This window comes from Anabrus simplex, chromosome 2 (genome assembly GCF_040414725.1).
Source record: "Anabrus simplex isolate iqAnaSimp1 chromosome 2, ASM4041472v1, whole genome shotgun sequence".
Classification (NCBI taxonomy): Eukaryota; Metazoa; Arthropoda; class Insecta; order Orthoptera; family Tettigoniidae; genus Anabrus; species Anabrus simplex.
Window position 1 is genome coordinate 642,925,484 of NC_090266.1, and position 21,356 is coordinate 642,946,839.

At 39.0% G+C, this 21,356-nt stretch overlaps 1 protein-coding gene across 1 annotated transcript in view; it reads left to right on the forward strand.

Annotated features, from left to right (window-relative positions):
• Positions 1–21,356, forward strand: part of HUWE1 (HECT, UBA and WWE domain containing E3 ubiquitin protein ligase 1) — a 1,366,532-nt gene that overhangs the window by 1,023,491 nt on the left and 321,685 nt on the right. Inside the window, exon 40 of the mRNA XM_068226019.1 lies at positions 17,575–17,710. Within this exon, the coding sequence (XP_068082120.1) occupies positions 17,575–17,710 (136 nt within the window). The remainder of the gene's footprint in view (positions 1–17,574; positions 17,711–21,356) is intronic.

Sequence of the window (21,356 nt, forward strand, 5' to 3'; positions counted from 1 at the left end):
TATATTGTAAAAGAAGAAAAAAAGAAGCTGATATATCTCTGCCTTCCTTCTATGCATAAATCAGCCCAAATTATTGATGTGTTTTTCTTTTTCTTTTTTTCTTCCCCTTCATCATTTTCTATAGAGTTTGAACATACAGATTTAATTTCTGCTGGATTCTAGCAGATGTATGTGTCACTGCACAATGTTTCTTTATGAGATTGATAATATAAATCAATCTTTCCACTTATATGCATGTTGACATGATCTGGTGGGGATCCCTGTAGTCCTTTCAATGCCCTGAAACCTCTTACGGCTCTTAATTAATTGAATTTCTGTCACCTTGTGATACAATATTGCATGACGTGGAAGCATGCCATGACAGTTTGAATAAAAGTGAAGTAATTAATAAATCATATGATAAGAACACTACACTACACTGTACTCAGCGAAGTGAGAGGGATGCATATCACAAGAATAAGATTGGGTGGTCCCCAAGACCGAGCAGTGGAATTTGAAACATGCCAAATTGTACACCCTCTCTCTCATAAACTAATTTTCTCTTCAACCTGGGATTTTTTTTTTTTTGCTATGGGCTTTACGTCGCACCGACACAGATAGGTCTTATGGCGACGATGGGAGAGGAAAGGCCTAGGAGTTGGAAGGAAGCGGCCGTGGCCTTAATTAAGGTACAGCCCCAGCATTTGCCTGGTGTGAAAATGGGAAACCACGGAAAACCATTTTCAGGGCTGCCGATAGTGGGATTCGAACCTACTATCTCCCGGATGCAAGCTCACAGCCGCGCGCCTCTACGCTCACGGCCAACTCGCCCGGTAACCTGGGATTTATGCTGTACGAATCTTTGAATTATTGTTTCCAATTCTTCTGCTCAGAGTTTCCAAGGCAAAAATTATCCTAGTTGGAACAAAAATAAAAGACCATAGCTTTCATTCCACAAAAAATTATCAGATGTCTCTTCCCTATTAGTTGACTAAGGTAATATATATAAACTCAACGAATGTCTTTGACATTCTTTTTGGATCTTTACTGTAAATGCTTGAAAATAATCTGAGCTAAACTGTTGTAATAATGTATTTTTAAAGAGATCGTTGGATTTTCTTAGTTCTCAGACCTGAATCACCTCTATCCATTTGGTAAAGTGTCACTCAAATGTTCCATGTCACTCAGGGTTTAAAGGATATAATTCTACGCCTCCATAAAACCTATTGTGTTGCTGATTGATGAAATATGCTTCAATGAAATTATAACTCCTGACTCTATATATCACAAATGATGCATAGAAGTAATTTCAAGCTTGTAAAATAACTAGAGCTTATTTGTGAATTCATGAGCAGCTTTGTTAACACATACTGAAAATACAGATCTGAATAACAATTATAATCTGTTATAATATTACTCCATAAATGTATGTAGTTCCTATGGACTGTTAATGTTATTTTTCCAAATTATGTGATTATGTACTGTATGTAGTGGTTAAGTGTAAGAGAGGGCCGTGAGCCCTAACTTCGCCACATACAAAGGCATAAAATAAATATATTTCAACCAGTTTGGATGTTTGTGGATGGAACCTCATTGGTTTAATTGTGCATAAATGGCTACTGTAAACAAAGAAATTATTCTGATAGGATGGTAGTCTGCCAAGTACAGATTTATTGAGCTAGAATATTTCATATTTTCCTACAAATAATGCCCTCCGCCTATTATTATTATTATTATTATTATTATTATTATTATTATTATTATTATTATTATTATTATTATTTATTTTCCTTAAATTGTACATGTACAATTTAGGGGTGGTAGATGGAGAAAGGGCAAGCCCCACATACACGGAAGTGCCTCCATTTCCACATGTGTAAAATTTTGCTAACATGAAAGGATATGATGGCACATACTGGTGGTGGTGGTGGTGGTGGTGGTGGTGGTAGCTGCAGTTGACAGTACATCAGAGGTACAGTTTTAATGAACAACTGCCCATGTTAAATCATTTAGGGGTGCATCCATTTAAGTCCAGTGTGCAACAGCTTTGCAACACACGGTCATGAAGCATAATTTCCTGCTGTGTTTTAACATGTTTGTAATGTTTACACAGCAACAATAGACAAAAACCAAAGCTTATTAACCCTTTGCTGTTCTCTATTTAAGGTAGGCTGCTCAGCTGGAAATAGTGTTTTCTGATGGAAGCATTTTAATCTCAATAGATGCAGTAGCATAAATGTCACCCTTTAAATTAAACAACATAGAAGTCAGATGAATAAAGTTATGAATGTAATTTCATTTGCAATTAGTTTCTAAATGCCTTAATTTTGAATTAAATATTGCCCAAGAATCGTAAACCATTTCATTGTCATTGCCTGCCTTCCTAATGGGCACACACAAAAGTCTCCTACGATAGACTTCATTTCTTAGTTGCTCTAGGAAGCTGGTGTTACTTGCTCTGATACAGACGGCTGTCTGTCACGTGACAAGTGAAGAGGGGACCGGAAGGTTGCATACCATGGCAATAGTGTACTTGCTCTAACCGCTCAGAAATGTTAACCATATGAACAAGAGCAATAATAAAAATTATTACGGAAATATTGTTGTTCAAAGAGGTGAAAGAAGGTGCAGGCATGAATGGGTTGATAGAAAAAAATCAGAAGATTAATTTAAAATTGGTAATTTCGTAATAACCTGGAAAGGCTAGTTCAAGCAGCAGGGAAACCTTTCTGGACAGTAATAAAGAATCTTAGGAAGGGAGGGATAAAGGAAATGATCAGTGTTTTCAGTAATTCAGGTGAACTCATAATAGATCCCAGGGAATCACTGGAGAGGTGGAGGGAATATTTTGAACATCTTCTCAATGTAAAAGGAAATCACCATGGTGGTGTTGCAAACAGCCAAGCTCATGGGGAGGAGGAAAATGATGTTGGTGAAATTATGCTTGAGGAAGTGGAAAGGATAGTAAATAAACTCCATTGCCATAAAGCAGCAGGAATAGATGAAATTAGACCTGAAATGGTGAAGTATAGTGGGAAGGCAGGGATGAAATGGCTTCATAGACTAGTAAAATTAGCGTGGAGTGTTGGTAAGGTACCTTCAGATTGGACAAAAGCAGTAATTGCACCTATCTATAAGCAAGGGAACAGGAAGGATTGCAACAACTATCGAGGTATCTCATTGATTAGTATACCAGGCAAAGTATTCACTGGCATCTTGGAAGGGAGGGTGCGATCAGTCGTTGAGAGGAAGTTGGATGAAAACCAGTGTGGTTTCAGACCACAGAGAGGCTGTCAGGATCAGATTTTCAGTATGCACCAGGTAACTGAAAAATGCTACGAGAGGAATAGGCAGTTGTGTTTATGTTTCGTAGATCTAGTGAAAGCATATGACAGGGTACGGAGGGAAAAGATGTTCGCTATACTGGGGGACTATGGAATTAAAGGTAGATTATTAAAATCAATCAAAGGCATTTCTGTTGACAATTGGGCTTCAGTGAGAATTGATGGTAGAATGAGTTCTTGGTTCAGGGTACTTACAGGAGTTAGACAAGGCTGTAATCTTTCACCTTTGCTGTTTGTAGTTTACATGGATCATGTGCTGAAAGGTATAAAATGGCAGGGAGTAAGCAGTTTGGCCTATGCTGACGACTTGGTCTTAATGGCAGACTGTGCCGAAAGCCTGCAGTCTAACATCTTGGAACTTGAAAATAGGTGCAATGAGTATGGTATGAAAATTAGCCTCTCGAAGACTAAATTGATGTCAGTAGGTAAGAAATTCAACAGAATTGAATGTCAGATTGGTGATACAAAGCTAGAACAGGTCGACAATTTCAAGTATTTAGGTTGTGAGTTTTCCCAGGATGGTAATATAGTAAGTGAGATTGAATCAAGGTGTTGTAAATCTAATACAGTGAGCTCGCAGTTGCGATCAGCAGTATTCTGTAAGAAGGAAGTCAGCTCCCAGACGAAACTATCTTTACATCGGTCTGTTTTCAGACCAACTTTGCTTTACGGGAGCGAAAGCTGGGTGGACTCAGGATATCTTATTCATAAGTTAGAAGTAACAGACATGAAAGTAGCAAGAATGATTGCTGGTACAAACAGGTGGGAACAATGGCAGGAGGGTACTCGGAATGAGGAGATAAAGGCTAATTTAGGAATGAACTCGATGGATGAAGCTGTACGCATATACCGGCTTTGGTCTTGGGGTCATGTGAGGCGAATGGAGGAGGATAGGTTACCTAGAAGAATAATGGACTCTGTTATGGAGGGTAAGAGAAGTAGAGGGAGACCAAGACGACGATGGTTAGACTCGGTTTCTAACGATTTAAAGATAAGAGGTATAGAACTAAATGAGGCTCTAACACTAGTTGCAAATCGAGGATTGTGGCGACGTTTAGTAAATTCTCAGAGGGTTGCAGACTGAACGCTGAAAGGCATAACAGTCTATAATGATTATGTATGTATGTTTAAAATTGGAGCTATATTTCTGCCTTTCTTTTCAAATTTCATACTTTGCCCATAAAATAACAATATCAGGTACAAATTTAGCTCGTGAGCTCGAAAGGCAATCTAGAATAATTGGATAACAATTTTACAGGCTGAGCTTGAAGCTCTCAATTACAAATTTTACATGAGGTATACTGCTCCTTCCAATCAACAGTCGTGGAGGTGGATCTCCCAGTTTCTTTATCACCAATAGGAAGAATATCTTTGCTCTACAAATTTACACTTTCCAGGCGTATCTAAGGCACAACCTACATTTAACAATATTAAACAGTATTCATTGTCTTAACTGCTCAACAGTCTGACATCCTTAACATGAAATGAATGAAATAGAGTTTAACAAGGGTAACAAGTACCCATTCTACATGGACTTTCCGTAAAAACAAAAGGTTAAAGATACTGGCCAAAAACCAAAATTGTAAGGAGGTGAATACTTTCACTCCTTGAAATTTACATGAAATACATAAAACCCTATTTGGGCTTATGACCCGACATTACAGAGGCTAAGCCTATACTACATAGGTGACTAGATGGAGAAAAATGTTTAAGTTACAGAAATTACTCGATAGATTTTAAAGGTTACAAAATCATAGTTACCTCAATATCAAGTTGAGAGGGAATACAAGATTGTTCCACACTCTTTATTCCCTTATTTTAGTTAAGTTCTTTTGACTTGTTTGAAATTGACATTTAAAGGTGAAATTTAAATTTGAGAAAATGAAAGTTACGTTATTAAAGATTTGAAATCTTCCCCTCAAGCTAGCTTTGAAAGAGTATCACGTGTTAATCGGAATCTGCCATTAACTTGAGCTGGTGGACCTCCATTACGAATACACCCTAGACTGGAGCGATCACTAAGACAACATGGCTCGCCAGCCCTCGTTTTTATAGCAGAGAGGAAAGTTCCAGAAAACTCTGGGCCAAGGCCCTAACACATCCCCAGTTCTTATTGGTTAATTTAATAAATATCAGAATATTTTGATTGCTAGATAAATTAATGTACAAAATATTTCATTGGCCAACGCCGTAAGTTGGTGGGAAGAGATAGAAGTGTTGATAATTTTTGAACATGAAAAACAAACATTAAATATTTCAGTTTGGGAAACATTAACACACAGAATTTATCTTGGATTTTAATAGTTCAGCTTCACATCAGAGGGCGCGACATAAGTTGATAGTAGCGATATCTGTTGAGAAATGTTCATACTATTTCCAAAATGAGTTTCAGATTTCCTGATCTGGATGGCCTTCTACAAGGCACTCGATTTAAATGCACGGGGCCGGTGTACCTCCAGTACAGGTATCCACGCCCTAAAGTCCATACACAGGTTTGAAACTTTACTTTTTTTTTAAATTTGAAGTTGAAGTTTGCAGTCAGAAAATTTCTTCATGGAGAGTGCATTTGTAAGTTGTTATGCTGTAAATAAGTCTTGAAGAATTCATGGAGCCGTAGAAGTCTGAAAGGTACAGTCTAAGTTTGACGGCAAGAGCGGCCGCCATTGCCGATACCCGGGTGGGGTCCCCCGGACCCCCTTCCCCAAGTACCCTAAATCTTTCCTGCTACCTTGAGAGGGGTAGCCATGGTGATGGTCGCCACGGACCAGATAGTGAAGCACTGCCTTGTGATAAAGTAGGAGGTTGTGGCTTGCCTGTAAAGATGGTGCTGAAGTTCGCCGTCATGAGGGAAACTGGGCCAGAGCTGGGTGGGCCCTTATCCCGTGCTAACATCACTCACCAGTTGTTGTATCTCTGCCACAGATGGCAATTTGGGCACTGAAACAATAATTTTCTGGGCGACAGTGACTGTTTTTATGGTGAGAGAGTTTCTTTATATTTGAGTATGGTGGTGCAAATAAGGCGGGCGTCATCGAGGACGAGTATGTGAATTGCAGGCTCGGTTTTGGAGGCGGGGGAAAGGTATTGGCAGACGGGCAACAGAAGAAAAGCAAATCATGTTAGAGGGGAAGATTTTTACACAGGTGGAACAATAAACGGTAATACGCTAGATGTATTTAAGCGGAGCAGAAGGCCTTCTCTTCACAAACTAGCTTACAAATTTACTAATTCTATGGTGTTAAGGAAAGAAATATAACTATTTTCTCACTGCCATGACTTAGCAGCCTACGCTGAAAAACAAAGATTTCATACGGGTTTTACTTCAATCAATCAATCAATCACAACTGATCTGCATTTAGGGCAGTCGCCCAATTGGCAGATTCCCTATCTGTTGTTTTCCTAGCCTTTTCTTAAATGATCACAAAGAAATTGGAAAATTATTGAACATTTCCCTTGGTAAGTTATTCCAATCCCTAACTCCCCTTCCTATAAACGAATATTTTCCCCAATTTGTCCTCTTGAATTCCAACTTTATCTTCATATTGTGATCTTTCCTACTTTTTAAAGACAACACTCAAACTTATTCGTCTACTGATGTCCTCCCACGCCATCTCTCCACTGACAGCTCGGAACATACCACTTAATCGAGCAGCTTGTCTCCTTTCTCCCAAGTCTTCCCAGCCCAAACTTCCCAGTCCTAGCTTAGTGGACAAGGTGGGCTTACTAACCATGCAAGATTTACCAGCTTCAACCATTTTCCTGATTTCGCCGTTCATACTCCTCCAGATGAACATTTTTGTAATTTTCTCCGGTCTTGAAGATGCCTAAATGCCCCGCTAATAGGGTCTCGTGACAATATTTGAAGATCATGGGCACAAGAACAGCTGGGACTACTATCTTCATCTTCTGATCATGCCTCAAAGGGCAGAGCCCCATTCCACAGCATGTTCCCCAGAAGAATGGGTTTCCATTTTAAGAGCCAGCACTGGATCTTCCCGTTGATATTTTTCGATATCACGACATAGGGGCATCAGTCAAAATGGCATTAACAGAAAAAGGTTCGGAAATGTAAGAAGAAGAATTGTACTCCTGTTCAATGGACTCGATATCACAAGAAAATATACGGCTTAACCCATCTGCGACCACATTCTCTGATCCTCTAATGTGTCGCACGCCAAATTGAAAAGCTGAAATATGGATAGCCCACCGGGCGATACATCCAGTACGATGAGGTCTAGCTAAATCCCAACTTAAAGCCTGATTGTCAGTTTCTAACTCAGATTTAACATGCTCCAGATAGAGGCAGAAATTTTTCAAGGCAAACAGGACTGCAAGTCCTTCCAACTCATAGATGGAGTACTTGGTTTCTTGAGCCAATAGGTCCTAGGCGCGTAGGTTCGCTGCCCTATTAGCAAAGTTTGGAATAAATCTCCTGTAGAAATTCACCGTTCCTTTGACGTCATTAGGCGGCTTGAAGTTACGAATAGCCTGTGTTCTAGAATGATCCATAGAAACACAATCGGGTGGCACAGCATGCCCTAAGAATGACATAGAAGGCTTAGCAAAAGCTACCTTGGATAACTTAATTGTCAACCCAGCCTTACTAAGGCGATTTAGAACTTCCCTAAGATGATCTAAGTGTTCTTCAAAGGTTTCAGCAAACACGACGACATTGTCAAGATAATGATACAGATATTCAAATTTGATGTCGGAGAAGACTCTATCCAGCAGTCTGGTAAGTACAGCCACGCTCATCGGGAGCCCGAAAGACGTGCAGTTGTATTCATAAAAATTCCAGTCAGTAGCAAAAGCAGTCGTATGTTTGGATTCTTCTGCCTAAGGAATCTGATTATTCACTTGATTAAGATCTAAGATGGTGCAGAACTTAGCCTTACGAATCCATGCCTTACGAATCCATGAAGAAGGAAGATCATGAATGGGCACGGACTGCAATACGACCTTAGGGTTTAAAACCCTATAATCAGTGACAGGCTTGAAACCACCTTGGGGTTTCGGTACAAGAAAAATGGGTTATGAATACGCTGACTTTGAAGGTCGAATAATGCCATCCTTTAACATTTGATCGATGATCTCCTTAAGGACCTTCATTTTCATTTTCATTTTCATAGCCTATATGGAGGAAATCTTACCTGAATTGAATCTGTTACCTCAATGTAATACTCAATCACGTCAGTGGCACCAAGGGTTTCTGAAAATAAATCGGGAAAAGACTGACACGGCCTTCGAATACTCTCAGCCTGGTCCTCGGGTAGATGCCTAATATCTAACATCATCTCACTCTGGGTAGACGATATACAGCAGATGAATATGAAGCAGAGTTACATTTTAAAAGAGGAATATTTATGTTACTGTTAAATTTGAATGTGTGTGACTTGCACTGAAGATCGAGCACAAGACCAGAATGCAACATAAAATTGGCCCCCAACATTGCAGGGCAAGACAACTGTTTAGCAACAAACAACTTAATTTTCCATGTGGATTTTAAAATGCTGATTGTAGCAAAAATGAATCCTAAAATTTCTAAAGGTGGAGAATTTGCCAAAATGCATTTAATAGAAGACAAACAATAGTCTGAAAATTTTCAGCAGGGTTTCAATTTAGAGTACCACTCCTCGGAAATAATGGAGTTAGCACTTCCTGAATCTAATAGTGCAGTGACAGGTTCATTATTTACCTCAATTTTAAGAAATGGCATGAATCCTGGGGTCTCAGGCGCAATTCTAAGGCATTCCCTTGGCCTTCAAAAGACAAATTAGAAGAGGTTTCTTCTTTGAAAGATTTGGTGCCTGATTTAACATGGGCTGAGCCTCGGGAAATTGAACATTGTGACTCAGCCGACAGTGCTAGTCACTTCCTACCGCCTAAGTTCGTGGAGGCAGCACCAGAAGTTGAACAGGAAGGTTTGCTGTTAGCTGAAGGACAATTTTTGACCAAGTGGGAGAAAAACCCTGTAACGGGTCTGCTCCATTCCTAGTTCCACTAGTTTTTACAAAGGGACACTTATTGCGAAGATGTTTTACTGATCCGCACGCATAACAATTCCGTGTGGGGAAGGTTCGGCGAGGTGGTGGCCGAGAACTGTGAGGTGACTGAGGGGGCTCCCTGGCGACTCGTAAAGTGTCAGCGTACCTCACTACCTCTGCTGACACTGCCATTGCCTCAAGTTCAGAGAAGGTTTGAGGTCTGGAGGGAAAACATAAGTACGGCCTATAAGATGCAGAAATTCCTTCGACAATGGTTTGCACAATTTGATCTTCAGGAAAATGGAAAGCGAATACCCTCATATAAAATTTTATGTCTTGGATGAAATTGGCCAAATTCTTGTCCAACATTTGTACTCGGAATTAGTACTTCTGTATTAGAGATGACATTGCTCTAGCTGGAATGAAGTTAGCAAAGAGATGGGCATGGAAGTTTTCTATGGCAGATCTATCAGCTATTGCTTTCACAATTTTGTCTGAGAGACTGCCTACAGAATAGGGGTAAATTATTTGGAGAATTTGCAAGAGAGAGAGCGAACACCTAAGCATGATCTTGAAATTCAGTTAAGGAGTCTTGAAAAAGAAATCGCATCATTAGTAGAGTTTACCGAGAATTTTGGTATTTCCTTCAGCAACATGTCTGAGGGGTGGGGAAAGCTGCTAAAACCAGGCGAAATAATAGGTGATAGCATTGAAGGTTGAGAGGTTTCAGTTACTGTATTACTGGTAAAGAAAGGTGTAAGTTGATTTAAATGATCAGACACTCGTTCCGAAGGAGCAGACGTTTGTTGAGTAACTGCCGACTTCCTACCCTCAGACCTAGTAGAGTCATCTTAAGGTAGTCAAGTTTATGGTTGGAACATGGTCACCTTTAGCACTAGTGACCCCGGACAACAATTGAATAACCCTATTAGACATTACAAGATATTAGAATCATTCCGTATTGACTGTTTTCACTTTACAAAGGTGAAAAATTGAGTCTATCCTCCTAATTCAATACATCATATATTCCATCATTAGATGGAGAAATCAAATTCAAACATGTTTTGTCTCGTTTGAGCCATCTTCAGTGAAAAGGGAGGGGGTTGTTATAATTTACATAATACAAGCTAAAAAATGCCAAAAAACATAATGAAGGAACAAATGAAAAGCAAAAGAGAGCCTAGACGGAAATGAAATTAGCACAATATACAATATTACATCATCATGTGGAGCAAAAAACAACTCATTGCAATAAAATTCAGTGAAACAGGGGTTAATACAAAACATAATTGAATCTAAAAACTGTGTTAACCTAAGAGTTTGGCAATATCTGCCGCAACGGTGCCACCAGACTGGATCTTCCTAATTAGAAGTTCATAAATTAATTCCTCCTTGTGCAAGTATCCAGGTGCAAGGACTTCTCAAGAACACGACATAGGGATAGAAAAGCTGACAAAATTTGGAAAGTTCCATCAACTGAAAAAAAAATTTTGGAGTTTGGTTTTGAATTCTATGAGGTGCCATCAAAAGAGGCTTTATCCAGACCCATTGAACCACGCTCTGCTACCACTTATTCCGGGGATTCTGTGGAACGCAGAGGTGAAAGAAGGTGCGGGCTTGAATGGGTGGATATAGAAAAATCAGGAGATTAATTTAAAACTTTAAAATTGGAGCTATATTTCTTCCTTATCTTTTGTTTTTCCTTTCAAATTTTATGCTTTGCCAATAAGATAACAAAATCAGGTACAAATTTAGCTCGTGAGCTCGAAAGGCAATCTAGAATAATCAGGTAATAATTTTAAGGCTGAGCTTGAAGCTCCCAATTACAAATTTTACATGAGCGCTACTGCTCCTTTCAACCAACAGTCACGGAGGTGGATCTCCCAATTTCTTTCACACCAATAGAAAGAGCATCTTTGCTCTACAAATGCATCTTTGCTCTACAAATTTACTTTTTCCAGGCCTTTCAAAGGCACAACCTACATTTAACAAAATTAAACAGTATTTACTGTCTTAAGAGCTCAACAGTCTGATATCCCTAGCATGAAATGAATGAAATAGAGTTTAACAGGGGTAACAAGTACGCATTCTACGTGGCCTTTGGTAAAAAGCAAAAGGTTAAAGTTACTGGCCGAAAACCAAAATGGTAAGGAGGCGAACACTTGCACTCCTTGAAATTTACATGAATAAAATCCTATTTTTACTTGTGGCCCAACATTACAGAGGCTAAGCCTATACTACGGAGGTGACTGCCCCCCTCCCCCGCACACACACACACATCTGGCACTACAGCACTTGAAGGGCTCAATAGTCACCTCAGTATCAAGTTGAGAGGGAATACAATATAGTTCCACACTCTTTATTCCCTAATTTCGGTGAATTTCTTTTGACCAAGCAACCGCTGCCCAATCCGAAGGCCTGCAGATTACGAGGTGTCGTGTGGTTAGCACGACGAATCCTCTCAGCCATTATTTCCTGCTTTCTACACCAGGGCTGCTATCTCACCCTCAAATACCTCCTCTATTCTAATCACGTAGGCTGAATGGACCTCGAACCGGCCCTCAGGTCCCGGTAAAAATCCCTGACCTGGTCGGGAATCGAACCCGGGGCCTCCGCGTAAGAGACAGGCAAGATACCCCTACATCACGGGGCTGGCACGGAGGTGACTAGATGGAGAAAAGTGTTTAAGTTACAGAAATTACTAGATAGGTTTTAAAGGTTACAAAATCATAGTCACCTCAATATCAAGTTGAGAGGGAATACAAGATTGTTCCACACTCTTTATTCCCTGATTTCGGTTAAGTTCTTTTGACTTGTTTGAAATTTACATTTGAGAAAATAAAAGTTACATTATTACGAACACACCCTAGACTGGAGCGATCACTAAGACAACATGGCTCACCAGCCCTCAGCTTTTATAGCAGAGGGGAAAGTTCCAGAAAACTCTGGGCCAAGTCCCTGACACACCCCCAATTCTTATTGGTTAATTTAATAAATATCAGAAAATTTTGATTGGTAGATAAATTAATGTACAAAATTTTTCATTGGCCAACGCCTTAAGTTGATGGGAAGAGGTAGAAGTGTTGATAACTTTTGAACATCAGAAACAAACATTAAATCTTCCAAATTCAAAAAAGGCTTTCACGGCCGCAGATCTAAAAATCACAGGAATAGAACCAGCTTTTGGGTGGTTAGGCCGTGTGCATTATGCAGAGTTTCGTCCAGACGTGCCATTTGGACTCATCAGCTGGAATGGCACGCCCCTCCAGGACTCTGCTTAGCAGTGGCAGACCAAACTGTGTGGCCCCGCCGTGTTAGCAAATCAAGTTTGCTAACCTGCTAAAGGAGAAATGACTTCTCCGAAACTCTGCATAATGCACACGGCCTAACCACCCAAAAGCTGGTTCTATTCCTGTGATTTTTAGATCTGCGGCCGTGAAAGCCTTTTTTGAATTTGTATCTCCAATGGGGGAGCATTTTTTAAACAGAGAAGTCATTTCTCCTTTAGCAGGTTAGCAAACTTGATTTGCTAACACGGCGGGGCCACACAGTTTGGTCTGCCACTGCTAAGCAGAGTCCTGGAGGGGCGTGCCATTCCAGCTGATGAGTCCAAATGGCACGTCTGGACGAAACTCTGCATAATGCACACGGCCTAACCACCCAAAAGCTGGTTCTATTCCTGAGATTATTAAATCTTCCAGTTTGGGAAACCTTAACACACAAAATTTATCTTGGATTTTAATAGTTCATATTCACCCGAGATTAAGGGCGCGCATCTGTGAGCTTGCATCCAGGAGATAGTGGGTTTGACCCCCACTTGTCGGCAGCCCTGAAGATTGTTTTCCATTGTTTTCTATTTTCACACCTGGTAAATGCAAATGATGCAAGGCGTTGATCATGTGAATCAACACCACCGCATTCCAGAATTGTAGTCCACAACCATGTTAGGTTTCAGAACAAGTTTGCCCCTTTTGTTTCTAGTTTCCACAAAATCTGGTCTTTCATGCACTGTTGATAGAAGATGTACATTCTCTTCATCCACCCATTTTGTGGCAAGGATGCCATTTGCAGAGGCAAAAGTCATTTCTCCTTTCTTGAGGTTCGTTGCTGCAAAATGGGGTGGCATGAATTTCCGGTTTGGACGTACAGTTCAAATGGCATTGGTGTTTTTCATTATCAGGTCCCTGAAAAGAGTAGGTGAACTATACGAATTGTCCATATAAATAGTCCTGCATGATCCTAGCAATTCGTCACACAATTCAAGTAGAATTTCCTCACTACACAGTAGTCTTCTGGCATTACCTGTCCCATCTACATATTGAGGTTCTTTACCAACATATATACGAAACTTCCAGCAATAGCTAGTGTCAGAGCAGCAGACTTCATAGAATTTTGTACCGAAACGTGCTCTTTTTGAAAGGTTGAATTGAACAAATGCCGTGTGTGCTTCAGAGGAGTGAGATGAGAGGATAGGAAATTGAAAAATTAACATAATATGAGCTGAAATACTGGGGCCTATTCCACGAACGAACTTTGCAACTTTTCACTTTGCACTTTGCACTTTTCAGTTCAGATTTTGTTCCACCATCACTTTTCAGATTTAGCTTGCAAAGTGAAAAGTGAAAAGTTAGGAATCTTTTCACATTTCAAGCCTGTTATGTTCCTGCATTGGTACAGAAATGCAAAGTGCAAAGAAATGAAGTGAAAAGTTTTCATAAATCTTGCAAAGAGATGATTCCCTTTTCATATGTTAATTAACAAGTATGTACATTAGTTTCTCGGCGTAGAATTTGGTTTAGTGATATAAACACGTTACGACGTGAGCTTTTATTAGCATCAAGTGAGGACAGTGATGAAGAATCCAATAAGAGAACGTACAAAGACGAGATTAATTTTCATAACCTCACTTCAACGGACTTTCGCGAGTGATTTCGTATTACCCCAACACGGGCTCACTATATTCTTGAATGATCGGACATTTATTGAAACGTGTAACAAAAAGAAGTCAATCCCTTTCCGGAAAAGAACAAATTCTTATATGCTTACATTGGTTAGTAAATGGTGCCCAGCTGCACGGTGTAACCCCAATGCATGGGACATCAAAATCAATTATTTGCGAACTGTTACCAAAGTCGTAGATGTTATAGTAAATGTAATATTTCTTAACAGTACGTTGGCCTGATAATCCACTCAATATAGTGACGGCATTTCTAATGAAGGGTGAATTTCCTTCTGTGTGTGAATGTGTTGACGGCAGCCTACTCTCGTTAATATTGATGTGTCATAATTTGAGAGGTTATCTTTAAAGTTGTCGAAAAAGGATGTCACGTTTCTCCTTGACAACTTCCAGCACAGCCAGCTACTTGTAATAACCTTTTTTCCCATGATAAAAATTTAAGTGGTACGACAATTATACCGTCAAATTCGCCCCGAAAAGTAAAGCATTAACATCGTAGAGTATTAGGCCTATACAGTTTGCTCATGGAATAAACTCGATCGGATCACTCATTCGCAGAGACTTTTCACTTTGCGAAAAAATTGAAAAGTACAACCTAGACCATGGTGGAACAGAAAGACTTTGCACTTTGCAAAATTTGAAAAGTGAAAAGTGCAAAGTTGAAAAGTTGCAAAGTTCGTTTGTGGAACAGGCCCCTGGTTTATCAGTGTAAAAGAAAATATATATTGTGTTTCTTTTGGCAGTGAAGACTATTAATGTACGTGGATTATATTGTTCCCTGAAACATCTGTTTTGCTACAGTTTAACATAAATGAGTCATAAAGCTTTTTTTTTAATACTAGCTGTAGTACCCATCCACAGGACAATTACTTGTGTGCATGATTACATTTTTGTCCATGCATCATATTGTTTGCCAGATTCTAAGTCATGTAAGTGGTCATCCTTCTTTCTGTCAGCTGCTTGTCGCAACATACTTGCTTCCCTGCTCGCTGTGGCCCTTTGCAGTTTCATGAAAATGAAAATCCACAGCCTGTTTCCAGTCATTCGACTGGGTCGGGAATGGAATGAATGAAACCCCAATCTAGCGGCGAGGATAGAAATTGTGCCGGCTTCGAAGCCTGTCGCATTCCTCTGGGGCAATGATTAATGAATGACAAATGAAATGATATTGGAGAGTGTTGCTGGAATGAAATATGACTGGGAAAAACGGAGTACCCGGAGAAAAACCTATCCCACCTCCACTTTGTCCAGCACAAATCTCACATGGAGTGACCGGGATTTGAACCACAGAACCCAGCGGTGAGAGACCTGCATTGCAGTTTTATATTTTTGTATAGTATTGCTGATCTTGATTTGATCTCTTCCTTCTGGCGTAAAAGCAACAGGAGTGTCAGGTTAATATTTCATGAGTACTGACAGATGTACAAAACCTATAAAACTTTACTAGAACTATCTCCCTAACGACTCTCTCTACAGTCTATAGAGTTATTTACTGGCTCTTGGACTTAGACTTTCACATGACTCCCAGTGATGTTTCCCTTATTTTTCACTGTACCTGAAGAAGATGTAGAACAAAAATTTGCCACAAGTTGTTTTCATGTAAAACCAACCTTATGTGAGAGGCATGCAGTTTTATGCTTTAGGCCCCTTCTGGAGGAACCTCTGCTGTTGAACTTCTTTGAAGAACTTATGGCTAAGATACTACTTGACCTTAATCTAAACTGATATACCAGGTTTCATTAAAGTCCACCCATCCATTTTCCCATGATTCTGTAACAGACACAGGCACATTAAACTGAGTTGGACATATGCCATTTTAATTACGTTGGTGTTATTGTCAGAATACAATATTAACAGGCTGCAATGTTGCAGATAAAACAATGCTATCATATGAAGTGTTACATTAAATGAAAAACAGTAGCGTTTCTCATTTTTCACGAACAGTAGGCCTACTACATTGGTGATGTAACAGTGCCAAGTTCCAAAGCTGGAATGACCCGGCCACAAACAATGGTGAACACTGCTCTGCCATTTTCCATTGAAGATGATATTGCCCATTCCTGTCAGTGCCTCATAGAAGGGAGCAAATACTTGGAATTCTATGATGAACCAGTGTGTCACATTCCAGGAGCCAGTTCATGTATGAACCCCAGAAATGGCATGCTAAAAACAAGAAGCTGTCTAGTTCCCCAGCTACTTCCTGCCAGTATTCAGGCAGGCTATTCTACTCAAGTAGGTAACTCCCTTAGCTCACGCTACATGCAGCAATAATGCCATCTAATGCACATGAATCACAGCAAAGGAGACAAAAGCACATCACAACAAACAATGGTCAATATATTGTTGTTTTTCATCAATTTTATGGTCTTTCCTTCACATTTAGTTTTCTTCCGTCTCTGTGATCTTGCATCCACTGCAAAGGGAGTCCTCCTTCCTCTATTCATGACTTTCTCTTGACTTACTCTTCAAGCAATTGTTTCTTCATGGGTTTTTTCTTTTCCTCATTTTGCTAAGCATCTTCACAATTTTCCTTGTCAATACGGTTTTTCACCTGGAGACAATTGCAACAAATACCACCACCATCACCAGTTAACAACTATTTGAACAATATTTCCATATTAGCAATGCTCGGTGTTGATAAGGACTAACCAACCAAAGTCTAAATTCATTAAAATCTCTGATATCATAACCAGTATGGTAAAAATTTTCATGGCAAAACTGATCGGACTTAGTATTCTCTATAACTTTTCTTATTTAGTGCTTATCTATATTACCACTAATAACAGAGAATTAAATTTTAGGCCTATCCCTAAAGTATAATTTCACCCAGTGTGTAAAAAATTATTTATAGCCTAGATTATAGTTCCTTATTCCCAGAATTGTCATAGCGATTTTCATTATATTCTGTTCAGCCATTTTAACGTTACATGCGTACATGCTGACGGATATGACAGAAAATTAAAAATTGCATTTACTTCTTGCAGTGGATACAACTGATAAAGAAATACCACACTGTTTAATTGTGAACAATTTACAGACAAATCTGTTATTTTATATATGGAGATACATAGGTGGATAGGTAGGTCAGTGGATTCTAAATTTATTTTGCATCTTTTAAGAGCCCGCGTACTTACAGGTAGGTTCCATTAGGTGTTCATTGGAATGATTGTTATGCGAGTGTAAATATGTATGAGTTTATATTGCATGAAACGTTTCTTTATGATCATTTTGAGACATATGGAAAAATATTTTTTGTAAAGAAAATGACCTCAAAATTGGTCAGTCAAGTATATAATTTGATTTTCTCTAGTCCTTTCAGAATACTTGGCCCTGGTAGTCATGATCTACCTGTTCCAATGCTTCAGCCACTTCGAGAGGGTACGAGAGTAGTCATCATGGAAAATGAAAATGGTATTCTTGCAGAAGAGGAGAATTTGGATTATATGGTACGTTTGTGTTCACTAAATGGCTACTACAATTATTTCCTCAGTAAATTTGTACCCTGGGAAGAAAAGGGCCACAAGTCCAAAAATAATACTTCTGAAGTAATTACAATGTAGGAATGTAAAATATATATTAAAAACATAAAAAGATATAAATGTGTACATACATAAATATATAATAAAAACTTGACTAGGCCTTTCTGAATCTTACATTGCAGTTATCTCAGAAGTATATTTTTTGCATTTGTGGTCCTCTTTTTCCCAAGGTGCGAATTGTCTGAGGAGTTTTTACTTGCATCTTACAAGTTTGGTTGATCTGAAATAGATATAACTGTCAAAACTTTTGGTTTCAGTATCCATCTGTAAACTCCTGGGCAGTTTATTGTTGTATCACAATTTCAGTAACAGTCTATAGTCTTAATCAGACGTATTTAGAAAACTAAAAATTACTTTCAGAAAACACTGCAGGCCAACCAGCTGGGAAGCAGTCTTTTGGCAGGCCCAAAATAGGCTGAAATTGTCATGTGTTTGTCCGGTAATGTGAAATGAACATGCTTGGGGTCTGATGTCTGCATATTTTTCTGTAATTGCCATTTGATTGTATCCAGTAAATATATCACAGGCTGCTTCTTCTGTGGTAATATTCATTCTGTAATTATAAGATTACTAAATAATCCAATTGATTGCAAGCATTACTACTGCAGTGAAGTTGGTGTATGATCTTCGTCGAGTTTAAAGCATGGTATATTGGCAATGAAAATTTTTCTTAACTGAAATACAGTATAACCCCGATTTTATGTGACCTTGATTTAACGTAAACCTGTATTTAACGGGGAAAATTTAAAGTCCCATAAATTACGCCTTAAGAACAATGCAATTTTATATTCAATTTAACATAATTAACATTACGGCAAAACCCGCATTTAGCGTTAGGAAATTATAAAATTCGCAAGTATTTATTTCTATTCGTTATGGTTATAGGACATTAAGAACGTATGAAAAAGACAGCATAAGCTTGCTAAGGGTGATTCAAGGCATAAGAGGAATTTAGAGTGCAGATGCGTGGCACTAAAGTGAAATGTCCGACTCTGATACACATCTGACCGCAGCCGGTGCAGTATTGTAGAAGTAATGACAATATGTTATGCCCTTCGAAAATTCCTGTATTAATGTATGCAATATCCTTCGGTTACAAGAAGAACCCTTTCACTGATTCATCCGTTGTTACAGGCAAATTTGGGCCGCGTTAGTTTCTCCTCTATCACTATTCATACTCTCAACCCTAGTGATCGATCATCTTCCGTATCGATTCTTCGCTACACGCACGAAGGCGCTCGAACTTAGCCGACCACGGCCGAATATTCAAACACTCGTCATGCCTTGCTTGCACGAACGCAGTACGCGGCTAAGCACTATTCGAGTTCGTACATCTATAGCAGCATTAGAGTATAGTGTCAGTTTACGCAAGTTGGCGCCAGTTCGTCTGTTGTGTATCGTGTGGATTATCCAATTCTATGTCAGTTTGCTCTAGTTTGTCTTTTTAGTGAAGTTGACTATGGCAGCGAAAAGAAAAACTCTGTGATTCGCAGATAAAGTGGACATGATTCGGGAAGTGGAGAGAAACGAAAATGTGCCCATTAGTTGACAGCTCTGTTATAGATGGACTAAACCAATTGGAAATAGACGTTTTGAGCGTAAAATTCAACAGTGCTAAAAAGCAGACTACCATCTTTGATTATTTAAAAAATGAGATTCTGACAGTTGTGTAAATATGTACTGTGTACAGGCAAAGTAGCTCAATATATTGTTGTCATTGTGTAAATACATTGTGGGTGTTATAATTTTGTAGTGTGCTGGGAATCTACTATCATTGACTACTGTATTAGTGCTGCAGAAGTAGCTGTAATTACAGTATAGTGTGTAGGGTAGGTATGTCTTTGTTTTATTGTTGTCATTGTGTAAATAATGAGTGTTGATGCAATTTGTCAATACAGGCAAATAAGTTTGCTTTCTACTGAAACCTCAATTTAAGGTTAACCCCCATTTAAGGTTAAAAAATTCTGGTCACTTGAGAAACGCTAAATAGGGGTTCTACTGTATGTACTTATCTACTTCCTTGCCATAATGATTTAGTCTTTAAGCGGCAAACCTGAAGTCATTTTGCCTCTGCATGCTCCTCTCTTTACCCCTCTAAGGTTAATTTCAATCAACCACTGTTCAAATTCTGCTAACAGTACATTAGTTCCCTGTTAAGATTGTAATGCGGCGTTAATGGATATCGCAAGTCATAAAACATTATAATAAGCTCGTTAACTAACGTGCCGTTGATGCCCTTTCTATTAACGATCAAGTCAGCAGGGTGTGGCATTCACATCAGTTTGCTCCTTGGAACAGTGCTGAGCAGAATATTATCCATTTGTCACCTTTTACCTATACTCTTGTTTGCGCAGAATGACAGGGTCAATTTCAAATGAAAAGTTCTTGGTGATTGGACGAGACTGTGGATTAGACTATGCACGGAAGAAAATTATAATGAATGATGGAAAAAATGTGTTCTTGGCTGTAATTTTACTTTCCTGGTGAAATAAATATTTGTCAGTGTACTTTCTAAATACTGTATTGTTGTGTTATCTAATGTAAAAAGACAGATAGTATAATCCTAAAGGGAAAAGAAAAGGCATGGAATGATTTGTTCCTCAAGGTTGAAAAGAACGACAATTACATATAAAAGTATTACAAGTATTGTTCATCAACTGAGTATGTGATTGTGATGGTGTTTTTCTAACTGTTCCTTATGCTTGCCTGTTCTGTTGAATTATATGTACATGGCAATGTTCTGCTGTCTTCTTGCTCGATATTGGCTCTCTTTCTAATCCTGATTATTCATAGAGACTAAGGTGATTACAGTGGAACCTCGATCCTCCGTTTTTGGAACGACCACTGGGAGAAAAAGAAAATACTGGAAAACAGAAAATCCAGGAATTAAATAAAACCATAAACAATTTGGCTAAATGTCACAGTAATGAAATATGTGTAATTATAATCTTCAAGCATTACTAAATGAAACCAAACCAAACTACAGCCGTAATGGGCCTTGGCCTAACTAACGACTGCTGCTCAGCCCGAAGGCCTACATATTGCGAGGTGTCACATGGTCAGTGTGACAGATCCTCTCACCCACTATTCCTGGCTCTCTAGACCCAGGTCACCATCTCACCGTTATATAGCTCCACGATTAATTGTAATCACATAGGCTGATTGGATCTAGAACAGCCCTTCTATCGAGGTAGAAATGCCTGACCTGGTCGTGAATCAAACCCGGGGCCTCTGGGTGAGAGGCAGGCAAGCTAGACCACACGGCCAGTTCATACATTAATTTCACGAGTTAAAACCTCGATACTTTGCATTGTTTTACTGGAGAAACTTCTTTCAGGTCACTAACTTTGATCAGCTAAACTCATAAAAAGATATCTATTAAATAACGCCAAACCAAACAACAATTGATCACAAGTAGTTTTTAATTCTCTAGTCTAAAGAAAGCCCATCCAGTAAAATAGTGTCCTTCATGATTGCAAAATCCCTTCTTTTTTTATTTTCCATTGTAATTTGGTCATCAGTATACTGTTTGTAGTAAGTCTATGGAAATCTT